Source organism: Mixophyes fleayi, chromosome 9, assembly GCF_038048845.1.
Source record: "Mixophyes fleayi isolate aMixFle1 chromosome 9, aMixFle1.hap1, whole genome shotgun sequence".
Lineage (NCBI taxonomy): Eukaryota > Metazoa > Chordata > Amphibia > Anura > Limnodynastidae > Mixophyes > Mixophyes fleayi.
This window is the reverse complement of record NC_134410.1, coordinates 89,138,954-89,152,381: the sequence shown is the minus strand read 5'-3', so window position 1 is coordinate 89,152,381 and position 13,428 is coordinate 89,138,954. Positions and strand designations below refer to the sequence as shown.

At 42.3% G+C, this 13,428-nt stretch overlaps 2 protein-coding genes across 6 annotated transcripts in view; one reads left to right on the top strand and one right to left on the bottom strand.

Moving 5' to 3' along the window:
• LOC142100820 (adenosine deaminase domain-containing protein 2-like) overlaps window positions 1-13,428 on the bottom strand; it is a 1,209,653-nt gene that overhangs the window by 449,018 nt on the left and 747,207 nt on the right. The window lies entirely within an intron of this gene.
• Window positions 1-13,428, top strand: part of CSTF2 (cleavage stimulation factor subunit 2) — a 145,720-nt gene that overhangs the window by 91,524 nt on the left and 40,768 nt on the right. For 4 of the 5 annotated variants that reach the window (XM_075184643.1, XM_075184646.1, XM_075184645.1 and 1 more), the window contains 3 exons: window positions 953-1,061; window positions 10,595-10,657; window positions 11,803-11,862. In XM_075184643.1, the coding sequence (XP_075040744.1) occupies window positions 953-1,061; window positions 10,595-10,657; window positions 11,803-11,862 (232 nt within the window). The remainder of the gene's footprint in view (window positions 1-952; window positions 1,062-10,594; window positions 10,658-11,802; window positions 11,863-13,428) is intronic. The other variant, XM_075184644.1, reaches the window with a different exon arrangement.

The window sequence follows — 13,428 nt, the reverse complement described above, 5'->3', positions numbered from 1 at the left end:
AATAGTTAAAAACACTCAGTGAATGGAAATGATGACCAAATATACTGGGAGAACACTGTTAAGTAGTAAAAAAGACTACTGGGCTGGTTAACTGCCAGGCTGTATCCAAAACTGTATAAAAACAAGCATTGTTTGACCATGTATCATTATACCATCTGTACTTTCTGGATAACACCAGTACCTTAAACTAGTGTATGTAACTGTCCTTGTTGGGACACTTGAGCTAATAAAACATCACTGCTTCAAGAGACTGCTTTGACACCTACTTACCTGCTATAATTCCGGTGACTTGCAGATTAGACCAAATCTAATTCGTTATCTGGCTCTTCTGAGGTTGGGATCCAGCATTCAATACCACGCTCTGCCCGCTACCCTGCCGCACTGGCCAGTGTGATAGGCCAGGGGGAACCATCCACGGCAACCCTGATCTGAAGGCGAGGGGTCAGGTATACCAGCAAGGAGATACCCTAGCAGCGAGGAGGATGCGGTTCTAGGTACCGCAAAGGAGCCTAGTGGTGGCATCGGCTACTGCAGATAAAGGGCACATTTGGGATAAAGAAAAGGGGTTGGTGGGAAGGCAAGCCCAGCTGGTCCCCAGCAGCACAACAGACAGGGTGGCAAAGGAGGCCCATCCTGTCACAGTAGTTTTCAATATCCCAGATAATACACACCCTTTATCCCCCTCTCTAAGGTAAATGCTGATGAGGGTGCTGCCATAGTAAAATTGTTAAAGACCACTAATATTCTAATTCCAAATGCCGCCGCCCTTAAGGATGGCACCAATAGAAAATACATCTACATATGTGGCTGCGAGGGCCTTTCTCAGACCCATTTTCTCAGACATCCATTGGGCAACATCGGTTACTTTGGGGTATAGTGTAGGAATCGGGCACTAGCAGTTCACAAAGTTGTTGTTATGCGCATATTCATTATTATTGTCTCTCAATTTCAGGGAACAATGCATGTGAATGGTGCTCCACCAATGATGCAGCCACTCCCTATGCAGGGTGGAGTAACTGGTCCCATAGTGAACCCTGGACAAGGACCTGTTCTCCAAGGCGGTGAGTTGCTTTATTACTGCATAAAAAGCAAGTAGACATTTTATGAGGAAGTTCCATCTAAATTTGCTAATGCTGGATGAGCCAAACAAAAATAAAATCAGTATAAAATAACATGTTGGTATTTCAGGTCTATTCTAATAATTTCTGTTATACTAGCTGGTGTACATTTTCTCTCCAGCTATACCCTCCACGTAGTATCTATGTGGTGTGGTACATATGAATAGGTTTGCACATGAACTTGAGTGTAGACAAACGTCTCTGTCCTTTCCTGCCAAAGCATGACACATTTAGAAATATATAATGAAATATAGATGCACGGTGGCCTAGTGGTTAGCACTTCTGCCTCACAGCACTGGGGTCATGAGTTCAATTCCCGACCATGGCCTTATCTGTGTGGAGTTTGTATGTTCTCCCTGTGTTTGCGTGGGTTTCCTCCGGGTGCTCCGGTTTCCTCCCGCACTCCAAAAAAACCCAAAAACATACTAGTAGGTTAATTGGCTGCTATCAAAATTTACCCTAGTCTGTCTCTCTCTCTCTGTGTGTGTATGTTAGGAAATTCAGACTGTAAGCTCCAATGGGGCAAGGACTGATGTGAATGAGTTCTCTGTACAGCGCTGTGGAATCAGTGGCGCTATATAAATGATGATGATGATGAATTTGCCATTTGATAGTAGCCTTTGAAACAGTTTGCGGTAATCCCATTAGTTTTGAGGAAGTTTACTACTCTCTTAGCTCTCCAATATTGCCTCAAAAGTCCAGCAATGTAGTGATTATAGTAATAAATTAGGGCTGGCTACAGCACCAAGGGTATTTACAAAATGGCAGCTCTCTTATGGTCCAAACAGGTGACAGTCACACCATATGTGGACAACCTTTTGATAAAGGAGAGCTTTGGACCACAGATGCCGGCCTGCAAGAATGGGGAGCAGGAACACTGGCCAACATGTACTATGGGTACAAGACAAAGATACCCGTAGGCGTAAATACACCATCACCAGAGCAACTCCTGCTCCCCCCCTTGGTGGAGGCAGCCAAGATTATGTGCTGGGCAGAACGTTGTATCCCACCAAGCTCAGCAGTATGTATCCCATGGGTGGAGAATTGGGTGAACCAAATTTCTCAGTCAACATGCAGTTCATCCGGAAGTAGTGAAGACGGGCAAGAAAGAGGGTGCCCCAGTATTTCTTGTAGCACCAGACTGGCTGAGCGGATCGTGTTACACCAAAGTTCTAAGCATGGCGACCAAACCCTGGGGAGACTACCCCTTAGAGAAGATTTAACAATCATTTGGCCTAGTGGGGGTGGGTCCTTAGCAGATGCGTTGTTGATACAAGTTATGTGCTTCTTTAGGGTGGGTTTGGGTTTTCCAGCTATATCCAATCTGGTACTGCATTTAGGATGTGCCAAGTTATTTGATGTTTGTATTTTGGCAAGCCCTGGATGTGCTGTAATAGGACGGAAGACTGGCAAACCTATATTGTTAATATTATGTATGAGGCGGTAATAAGCTTTCTATATAGATACCAGGTTTTGGCACAACCCCCAGGTATGAGACGGTACCATCTCATTTGTAACGTCTCTAGTACAAATTTGAGGCGCTCAGGAAAATTTTATACAATGTAACAGGACAGGATACCATGTTAAGGGCTTTTATAGTGATACGGTATCTTGCATTTAGAATTGACATTTACTCTACTCACTGCCCAATCCTTGAATTCTAGGGTCTCTCTCCATGTCCTGTGGCCACACCAGTTCATATGCACCTTTTTGGATCCATACCAAAGAACAGACACTATATCAGAAACCAGGCTTTTTATCAGAGGATTTTTGCCAACAAAGAGACTCCAAGATGGACCGTTAGAGAATGCAAACCCTTTGAAATAGTTACTGTAGAGATGCTTTAGTTAAAAGTGTAGAAACAGTGCAGAGTGCTGTCTTGAATTTCTTTGTTTGAGGGAAATCTGCAATGCGATGTCTTTTAGAAATAGAACCTTCTGTTTTATCCACATGCAGAGAGGATGGAGATCTAAACAATGGGGAAAATCAGGGGGGGTTCCATATCGTGATTAGTTTTACAGCAGCAGTGAGAATCTGCAAAATTGTTTTTCCATTGTTTCTATGAGAACGTGATTTGTGGGTGTTGCTTGATGATGGGGACCCTATGCTATCGCCAGACCCAAAGGGTTGAGGATTCAATTGCAATCCAGATTCTAGTGCTGAATGAAGTATGCCAGAATATTTATTGGTCCAAGTGAGTCAAATTTTGAACTACTAAACTCCCATTTGCAGATTTGGTAAGGGTGCATATTCACACATTTCTCCCTGCCCAGATAACTTTAGAACTTTTGCTCAGGAATTGCTTAAGGTTGTTATGTCATCTGGAAGGGCTTTGCTGCAATAACACGCCATTCCGCAAGATCAGGGTTGACTTTAATCTGTCAAGAAGATCAGGCGCAGCATTTAATATTGTAAATGGCAAGACTGGATCTGAGCTTACAGGCAAAACATTCCATCAGAAGTGCAAAAATCTCTATCTGTATCTCAAAGGCAGATGAAAGCCGTTTGGTCATAACTGCAGTGGTGGGTATGTTGTTAGAACACTAATTTCCCTGAGGAAGCGGTCCCTAATCCTCAATTGAAGTAGGCCAGGAAATACAGTTAAGGGTAGAAGAATAATTTGCGCACAGCTGGCCCGGTGATGATCAGTCTATATGTATCGGCAGCAGCTAGGTAAGCATGAAGTGTCCACAGTCTTTCACATAGAGATTACAGAGAGATTACCAGCGCTTGCTGTATTTAAGGGGCTGGTCAATGCATATGCCAATGATGTAATCACTGTGTTAAGAAAACTAAAATTTATTACAAAATCAGGCAAATAAGTACAAATCATGAAAACTAAATATACATAAGCTGTATCTCAATCTGTATTTATCAATCAGTCCATAATAAAAATTTGTATAATCCCAGATTCCAAATGGTACTACAATGTCCACTGGAAGTATAATTGGTATTCGGTTACAGATCAAACCGTCAATTGCTGTTTCTTTCTAATGTCCAGAACCTTATACTTCCAAGTGGTTGTAAAGTGATCCGTATTAAGAGCAAAGACTTGTGACAAAAATTAGTATACTTGCGGTTTGACACATCCTGATGTTTCCAAAATCGTCTTTGGTTTGCGTCTCCTTCTAATGAGCGGTGCAGCTCTGTTTGATAAGTTCCCGTAGTCAGCTTGCGTTCCAACGTGGAATGCACCTGACTACTTCCTGTTTTGAAGTAGGGGTGTTGCCGACCCATTTCGTCACATGACAGTGACTTCCTCAGGGCAGGAAATACAGTTGAATGCTTTCTCTTCACCTGCTGCCATCATCAGAGAGGGGTGGGTCTGGGAGTTAGTCATTTGAATCAAATTGATCAACCTTTTAATCATACATGCCAACTCTCCCAGAAGGTCCGAGAGACTCCCGAATTCCAGGTAGGTCTCCCGGGAGAGCTGGCATTTCTCCCGCATCAGAGCCGGCATGGAGGTGTGTGTGGACGAAGGGGTCGTGGTTTAACGAATCGCGGCATTTTGGCCATGTCCCCAGTGACGTAATGCCTGCTTTTTACAGTGGTAAAAAGACCCTAAAGAGGCATTACATCACTGGGGGAAGGGCCAAAATGACGCGAATCGCAATGCTCCGCCCTCCCCCTACATCCCTCTTGAGTGATCTCCCGGAGGGAGCCAGCCAAAAGTAGGCAAGTATGCTTTTAATATTGGATTAGGCCCACCTAATCTGGGTGGAACAGCAAGGATATGATCCCACCAAGTCTTTTTCATGGATTTTTATATATAAGCTTGAGGTTGACGTTTAATGACATGGAGTGATAACTGCTGCATGCATTTGGGTACCTTCCAGAATTAGGGATAACTATCTCTGTTTTGCTGGTGGCTACGTTGAGTTTAGCTCCTTGCAAGGTAAGAGTTGCTGTCTTTCTGATACAAAACATTTATTTTGACGTCTGTAATTACTTCTGAGACCTCCTTGGGAGAGATGTCCCTATTGAATCTATTCCGTTAAGAGACCATGATCTTAGAACAATATATGGCTTCCTGGGATTGAGTGCTGAAATTCCTTCAAAATGAGGAGTAAGGTTATAGAGACTTCAAGAATTCTTGCAAGCACTTTGCGCTTTTGTCATGTTGTTTAGCTATTTGTCCCTAACTGAAAGAATTCTATTTCAAGTGCACTTTGTCTAAAGTTTAGAACCCAATAATGTGTGTAGTTTGTCTCTCAGTTTGTGAAATTGTTGTTGTAACCAATGTAGTCTTTTAGCTACCTTGGATAATAATTTCTAGTTAAGGTGGTTTCTTAGCGCATGCAGATTTCTGTATAAGGAATGTTGGGTTTTTTTGGACACTGTTTATAAAATGTCCACTTATGATTGCTTTATAGATGGGAAAAGGTTGGTCATTTGGTTAAATGTGAAAAACTAGCTGAGTATTCTGTTTCCTAAACGGTTTCTGTTTTCAGAAGTGACTTTTATTTTTGTGTCTCCACTGAGACTGCCCCAGAGGGTTGGTGCCAGGATATCCATGACCATCATTTACTGTGGCGTTATCTGACCAGGACACGGGAGACAGGGGTTTACATTAGGTGTTGCATTATAGAACCATTAACCAGAAATAGATTGAGTGCAGGTTGTGAGGAGGAGGAAAAATTGGTGTAGGTTTGCTCCTGTGGGCACCGCATTCACATTGTAAGTTCCATGTGTGTTTGACGGTGCTTTGTAAGGCCTGGAGACAAATCAGTCTCCTTAGATTTGAACTGCTTCTTCAAATGTAAACGCTGAGGTGGGGAGTGGAAGGAGGAGGGATTATTGAGACACTGAGAACTACAGAGTATGGAGTGCATGATGTCAAGATTTAGTTACCTGGTGCTCAAATGGCGCACAAGACTGTTCTGACAGTCTAGCTTTTGAATGCCAGTGAAGCGTTTTGATATACAAAAATTGTTGGCAATAAAAATATAGAGGGACCATGAAAAGCTCTGCAAGCAATTTGGAGCTCTCTTGTATGGAACAGTTGGGTGGAGGAGAGAATACAAAGGATTCATACAAACCTGGTGCTGTGAGGTTGAAAAGGATACACGGCGAACACAGAAGTAAAGGAACATCTCAAAACATAGAAAACGGCATAAAGCTCTCATGTAAAATCCATAGCATATATGAAACTATATATGTGACTCATCTACACAAACTACCTGAACTAGAGCTATAGCCTTAAACTCAAATTAGCTATACTGTAATAGAAAGAAAAGAAAGGTCCTGGGAAAATTAGCCAATTCACTCCATTGTCTGTAACTGCTAAGGGTTACCTGGAGGCTAGTAGGTATCCATCCATATTTGGACAAACAGCCCTTCCTGGTAAGGATATAGATCAGATGCGTTGGACTGTGACATTTTTCTTTCTGATGCTACATCTAGAGCGATTCTCGACTTCTGCTTATTTGTGAAGCAGTTTGACATCAGCTCTAAGGTCGGTCATCTCAGGACCTCACTGAGCTCCGTTAAAAAGATAGCCTTGACTTTGTGCATCATTTTCTCCATGCTGGAAGGGTCATGTATGAGCTGAGTTTGCAAGTGATCTGGGGAGGGGGCTTTATCCTGTAGCGGACTTAGCGTTTCTTTGGGACATGGTGCCCTGGACATAGAGATTAGGCAGGTAAAGCCAAAAATAAGAGATTGTTATCCGGGAATTGATCAGAAGGGCTACATCACTCTCCATCAATTTAATTCTTCGTAAAGCAAAAGTACTATTTGATTAGAGTAGTTTTCAAAGTGGAAATTTAGAAGTGGTGGTATGGAAAGTTTAAGTGGAATAGCTAGGGGATCCCTAAGCCCCCATATGCTTTAGTATAATATCTTAAATTGCATATGTACTATTGAATATGAGAAAATTCCTATTTTTTTCCCCCCCCCATATCTATAACAATATTAATACCTATAAAATTACTGTTTTCTCTAACATCCTTGGGGGACACCGGAAACATTGGGGGTATAAAGTAGGGACAGGCGAACTGGCACTAAGCTTAGTTAAACGAAGCCCTGGCTCCTCCCCCTCTATACCCCACCTCCTGCTAGAGGCCAGTCTAGTTTAAGTGCCTGGCGAACGGGCTGTGCACTGGGCTGCTTAGCAGCCAGTTTTGATTTATTTTAACTTTTTAGTTATTTTATGTTATCGGAGACTTGTGTCTCCGTGGGTTTGACAGCCGGCGGCTTTCTGAGCCATGTATCCAGGTCCCGCTGCCGGCTGTTAGGGGAGCGTCGGGGTAAGCACGCTTCCCCTTCCTCCCTGCGGACACTGCTTTTACAACTCCCGCGGCTGCTGCTGGCGGGGAGGGTTGATTTATAGCGGGGGATGCCTCTGGTGTAGCGCACAGCATGGGCGGCTGTGCGCTGTCTGCGAGGGGGGGGGGGTGTCTGCATGTGTCTGCTGGAGTGGATGTGCCTCCTTCTGCCTGCTCCCTCTGCCGAACTTTTAGCCATCCTTGGAGCAGACTGTGTCCGCGGATAGCAAGGCTTCCTGCACACACTGCGTCTGGAGGATTGGCAGCAGGTAAGTGAAACCCTCTCACAGCATATTTCTGAGAGAGGGGGGGTAGAAATTTCAGTGGTTCCTTGAGCTGGCTGCTTTTCACTAAAGGCAGTCATTTTGTTTTTAAAGAAAGTACCTATTTTTTGCTCAGGCAACAGGGTCAGGCAAGGGTCACTAACTTAGTGAGCCCTGCTAGGCTCTGGTTTGGGCGAGGAGGTTGTCAGTCAGACGATAGTCAATCCAGTGCTGGGCCTTGGAGGGGGGGGGGGGGAAGGGTTTCCTCATATGCACTTCCTCCATGGTGGTCTCTCACTCCTCGTGTGCAGACACCAGTATAGGCAGCCATTTTAAAAGCTCCAGCTTCTCCCCTTTTCTATCCTGTATCCTGTAAGGTTAAAGGTTGGGGGTGATTGTTTGAAAAAAGTTTGTCTTTTACAATTGGGAGCTTTTGGCTGTATTGCAGGCTCACTTTCTTTTGTAGTTTGTGTGCTGCTTGTTATCTGTATTGTGTGTATTACACTGTGCTGTTTTTGTCCCATCTGTTAAGTCAGAGAGGGAGAAATCCATACGTGGCAGGGCTGGTGTTACTTCTATGCTAAGTTTCACCTGTGCTGTCTGTCACGCTAAGTTACCGTCTGGGCAGTCAGGTGCGCAAGCTCTGTGCATAACCTGTCTGCCCACGGAGTCCACACATGTTGAAACAGAAGCTGCTTATTCACACACGGAGGAACCTGCCTGGGCTATTGTGTCCATTCTGGAGGTGTTTTGTTTGGACCTTAGCTTGACTCCATTATTAGTCAAGCAACAGGGGGTAAGAGCACTTTCCTCCCTGTCAGTGCTCCCAAGCAGAGGATGTCCAGATTTCGGGCCTTTCGTTCCGCAGGAAGATTTCGGGGACAATAATCCTCAAGCCAATCTTCTAGAGGTCAGTCATCCGCCCCTAGAGATGGTTTGCAGCGGGGGCGTCAGGCCTGGTCTGCTCGACGTCCTGCAGCAAAGCCGGCAGACAAACAGTCCTCATGACGGGCATTTTGCTTCTCCACTGTCGTCAGTGGTAGGAGCCCGCCTTCTTTTGTTCAGAGATCGGTAAATCAGATCCTGGAATGGTCGGCCAGGAATCCCTTGGCGGTGGATATCGATCATGACAATGCGCTGGGAATTCGGGTTGTTACCTATTTCCCCTTATCCCAGTACTTCCAAGTGTTCTCCGGCTGGTCAGACAAGGAGGGCTGTCAGTGATACTGGTGGCTCCCGATTGGCCGCGCTGGGTCTGGTAGGCAGACATTCTATCCATGGCAGTTGGCTATGAGTTTCGTCTACCCCTTTGTGATAACCTCCTCCTTCAAGGCTCCTTTCGACTGGTGGTAGTCGTATAAGCGGCACTTACAAACCCAACGCACACCATGCTGACAGACAAACGAGCGATAATATAATGATGGCGACTAACCATGTAAGTGACGTAGTATTTCCGGCAGCTAAAATCCCTTGCAAATGTAAAAAGTGACTTTGCAACACCTATACACTAGCAAATCACGTCACTTGTAATGGGCCTAATGAAAACTGCGGTTTTAAAGTGGCAATGGGTGGACCCACAGCCTGTATAATGTAATCCAGGCTGTGGAAATTTCCACTGCAAATTAGTACATTCTTTGCTGTAGCTGCGATGCTTCTTGGAATGTCTGGGTTGTCTAGCCCCTGGCCCATTTAACCAGGGATGTGGTTGGCAGGAAGTGGTCTAGTAAGCCGTAGTCTTAGATAGGAGGTAATAAGCAGCAATCGGCATATGCCTCAAGGGTAATCTGTTTCCCAGTCAAACCCGATGTGGGATACATACAGGCGAACCTGATTTGAAATGAATTTCTTAGTTTGGAAATGATGATCTCCAGGCTACGGCCCATCCTTGTTTGAGCAGGAAGTAGGGTCCTAAAAATTAATACGGGGAATTCTTCGGTTAAAGTTAACTTTATGCTTATCTGACTTTCTCTCAGTTAAATGGGTTATAAGGGCCTGATGGGTGAGGGTTATGATTGACTTTCAGAGGAGCTCTGTTAAAACATGTCTAGCTTAGCCACACACCAGGAAACATCCTCTTTTACAATCCTAGTAGTAGTCCAATAGTCTTGGTTGTCATATTAATAAAATAAGTTGATCTTCTGTGGCCTCGTACTTGGAATGATGGGTGCTTTGGTCTCCCTATGTTATGTAATGCTTACAGGTGAATGCCTCTGGGTGTGTGTCATGAACCAGAGAAAGCATGACAGAATAGAGTCCCCACAACTGCTTGGACTGTTAGACTAACTTGGACAGGGTATCACAGGACTTATGTGGACCACACTTGCACAGCAAAAACCTGCTGGTCTCCTCACACTTTCTCCCGGCTTTATAAAATGAATGATTCTTCTGCTTGGATAAAAATATTAATCTCTCCATACAGTACTCTTGCACAAGCCTCCCCTTCCTTTCATGGGTGGCTTTGAGAAATTCATATTAACCCCTATAACTGCAGGACAAAAAAGTATTCTCTTTACTGTTAAATCCTTTTCTTCAAGGATTATAGGGTTAATACAAACTCTCACCCAGGAGTACTTAAAGATGGAGTTCCTGCGTTTGTGATGCAAGCCATGCCACTGGGTGCTATGGCCTCTATAGATATAACAGGTTGTAGGTTAATTTTCTGCTGACCAAATTAAGCGTAGTCTGTGTGTGTTAAGTAATTTAGACAGTAAGCGCCAATGGGTCAGGGACTGATATGAATGACACATATCCTCTGTACAGCGCTGCGGAATTGGCTGCGCTGTAGAAACAAATTGTGATACTGATCATTTCTTACTTTTAAATTAAAGATTAGTCAGTTTTCTATGTATTTTCTTTTTACAGTTTAATTTATATCACCTGGTGTTCTGGTTAGCCATTGTTACCTAGTTGGAACAATGCTAATGAAACCTCTTCTCTATCACAGGAGTCTTGCAACCTCAGATTGGCATCCCTCCTGGACCATCAATTCCTTTGGAAAGATCCCAAGGTAAAAGTGAAATATTTATTGTTTAGCTTTTTACCTTTTAACACATTGCAACCTGAAAACAGATGTTGACTGTATAACTTGTTATCTTTTAAAATTCAATCTACTGTAACTTAATATGTACCCCACAGTCTGATAAATGCTTTATTTGAATTTATCATACAAATATTATCCTATTTTCTTGGTCATTGCGGATATTTATCCTTTTAAGTGTAGGGATGATTTTTCAGTTTCTCTGTCAAATAACGAATAAGACTCCGTCTACACATCAATGAAAAATCTATAGGAAAATACATTTCTCCGTGCTGAATAACTTTAGCCTATTTGTCTTTTTGAATGTTTTGTATGGAGAAATAGAGATCTTAAACCCTTAATTATCAGTAGGGTGTATTTTTTTTTATTTATTTATTTTTTCCCCCCTTTTTTTTTTAAATTTCGTTTTCTGCCTGAAAATCTTCTGCTCTTTTATGGCTGTTAAGCACAACCAGCAATTTGTTGTCAATTGCGCAAATTGCATGTACAAATTCAAAATACATTACACTATAATTGAAATACAGATGTATACAAATGACTTAATAGCAATTTATTTAGAGTTAATAAAGACATACAGCCTTTTTAGGACAAAAAATATATAATATTGACAAATGTGATCCTTTATGGTACATTTTCAGCTTGTTTGAGCTATAACCAAGTAGTCTACTTACACAGGGCACATTACTTTCATATTTAAGTTATTACAAGGTCTTTAACTGTACTGATAATTCACTATGATCAAATATAATATTATTTTGTGTGGGTTCACCCATTACTTGCATCAGTTAGTAACTTAGACAGATAAAAGTTAAAATGACAGCAGTCACTAACATTGTTTTTCAAAGCTTAAACTTTTTTAGTCTTCTAACAGAGAGGGAAAAGCTGCTCTTTTAGGCTACGTTATGGTATATAGATTTTGGCAAATATCTACGCTCATACTAGATAACTAAACAGTAAAGAAGATGTTAATAGTGTTCAAATGTCTGCAGCTTTACTAGTAAGGTGGATTTGACGGTTTGAACGCAGTGCTACCAAATAAGTCTACGTTATGGAATGTCAAGACTAACCTCTTCATTACTTTGTCTTGCTCTTTCTTTTCATGCTGTCTATGGAAGGGAGCCTGCAGCACTCTCCTGTGCCCTCATCTGGGCCTGCTCCTATAGAGAGAGTATCAGGTACCTACTATGCATGGAGAAAGCTTCTTCTTTTCTTTTTTTTTTTATATATATATATATTTTTACAATTCTATATTTTTGTATGGTTGGACAAAAACAAATATATATGATAACCGTATAATAAACAATATAATTCAACACAAGAAAAAATATGAACACTGATTTTATTAGTAATAGGGGAGAGGGTACAAGGGTAATAAAGGATTGGAAGATAAAGGGAAAAGGCAGGGTACAGGTCCAGTATAGAAAAATCAGCATCTTTGTTAATTTATTTTAAGGGAACTTGGTAAGTATATGATAATGATGTGCAAAAGAAAAAGATCTCTAGTAAATATGAAAGAGGGGGGAGCATGTCCTCCGATTTTAGAGTAGCTTATTTTTTTTTTAACCGGATGGCTCACTATATGTCTGCATAAGTTTATAGGGATTGGGTAAGGAGTTTCTTGGCCGAGATAGGGAGAGTGATCGAACAATGGTGGATGACCTCCTGGAGTTAATGATATGTAAAAGATTATTGGTTCTCAGGATAGGAGTAGATATTGATATTAATATTGAGAAGAGAAGTGTCAATATTTCACTTATTTTATGGGTACATACTATCCTGGCCTCAATCTCAGTAGGAAAGGAATCACTCTGCAGGTGAGGAATCGGCAGTCCCGAGAACTGTTTGTAGTATGCGGCAGTGAACCCATCAGGGCCAAGGGATTTGCAATTCTTTTGAGATTTTATTGTATTCTCTATTTCTCTCTATCCTCTAAATCTCAATCTTAACTCCCAAGATACATCGTCTCAAGAGGTTGAGTTTGGTTTTGGACCAGTTGACATGAGCAAGGATGCTCAGGTTTGGAGAAAGCTTGTGTTTAGATTCCAAGTCCTGTAGTTTAATGTATAGGTCATCAAATTTGACCAGGAATTCTTTCTTTTTACAGGAGGCCATGCTAATCAGGCATCTTCTAAGGACTGCTTTATGGGCTGTTTAGAGGGTGGATGGAGAGGTGTGGAGGAGGTCGTTAAGGTCAAAGTAATATGTGATAAGTAGCTTAAGCTGAGCAACCAACTCTGTATTGGGCAGGAGGTGGTCCTTGAAAGATGATACCTATGTGAGAATAGGACTTGTGAATCTACGTTCTACTCAGTCCACGAGTAATATGTTCTCCCAATCTTTAGGAGCCATAGAAGTAGTGAGATTTCATGAAACTTAGGAGAGATTTTTGATTTCTGTAGATCGAACTTGTCAGAGGAAGGGAACATAGTGGCGGACCTGTCCAGATAGATAAAGGGTCCTTCTAATTGTGGTGATTTAAATATGGTCCTAAATAACTAATTGAAGAAATGTGCCCATCTAGTTTGATAGAGAAGTTTGCTTGGAGAAATATTAATTCCACTCTGTGTAATTTTAGAGGTTTTTTTCATTTTTATTGGCTGAGAAGCCCACAAAAATTAAATGAGATGTCGAAGACCTATGTGTGGTGGTCAGGAAAGAGGCTTGCTTGTAGTGGGTTCAGGTTCTGAGAGTTGCATAAATGCTTTTCTCTGTCCTAGCACTGGGGGACACTGCGATACATT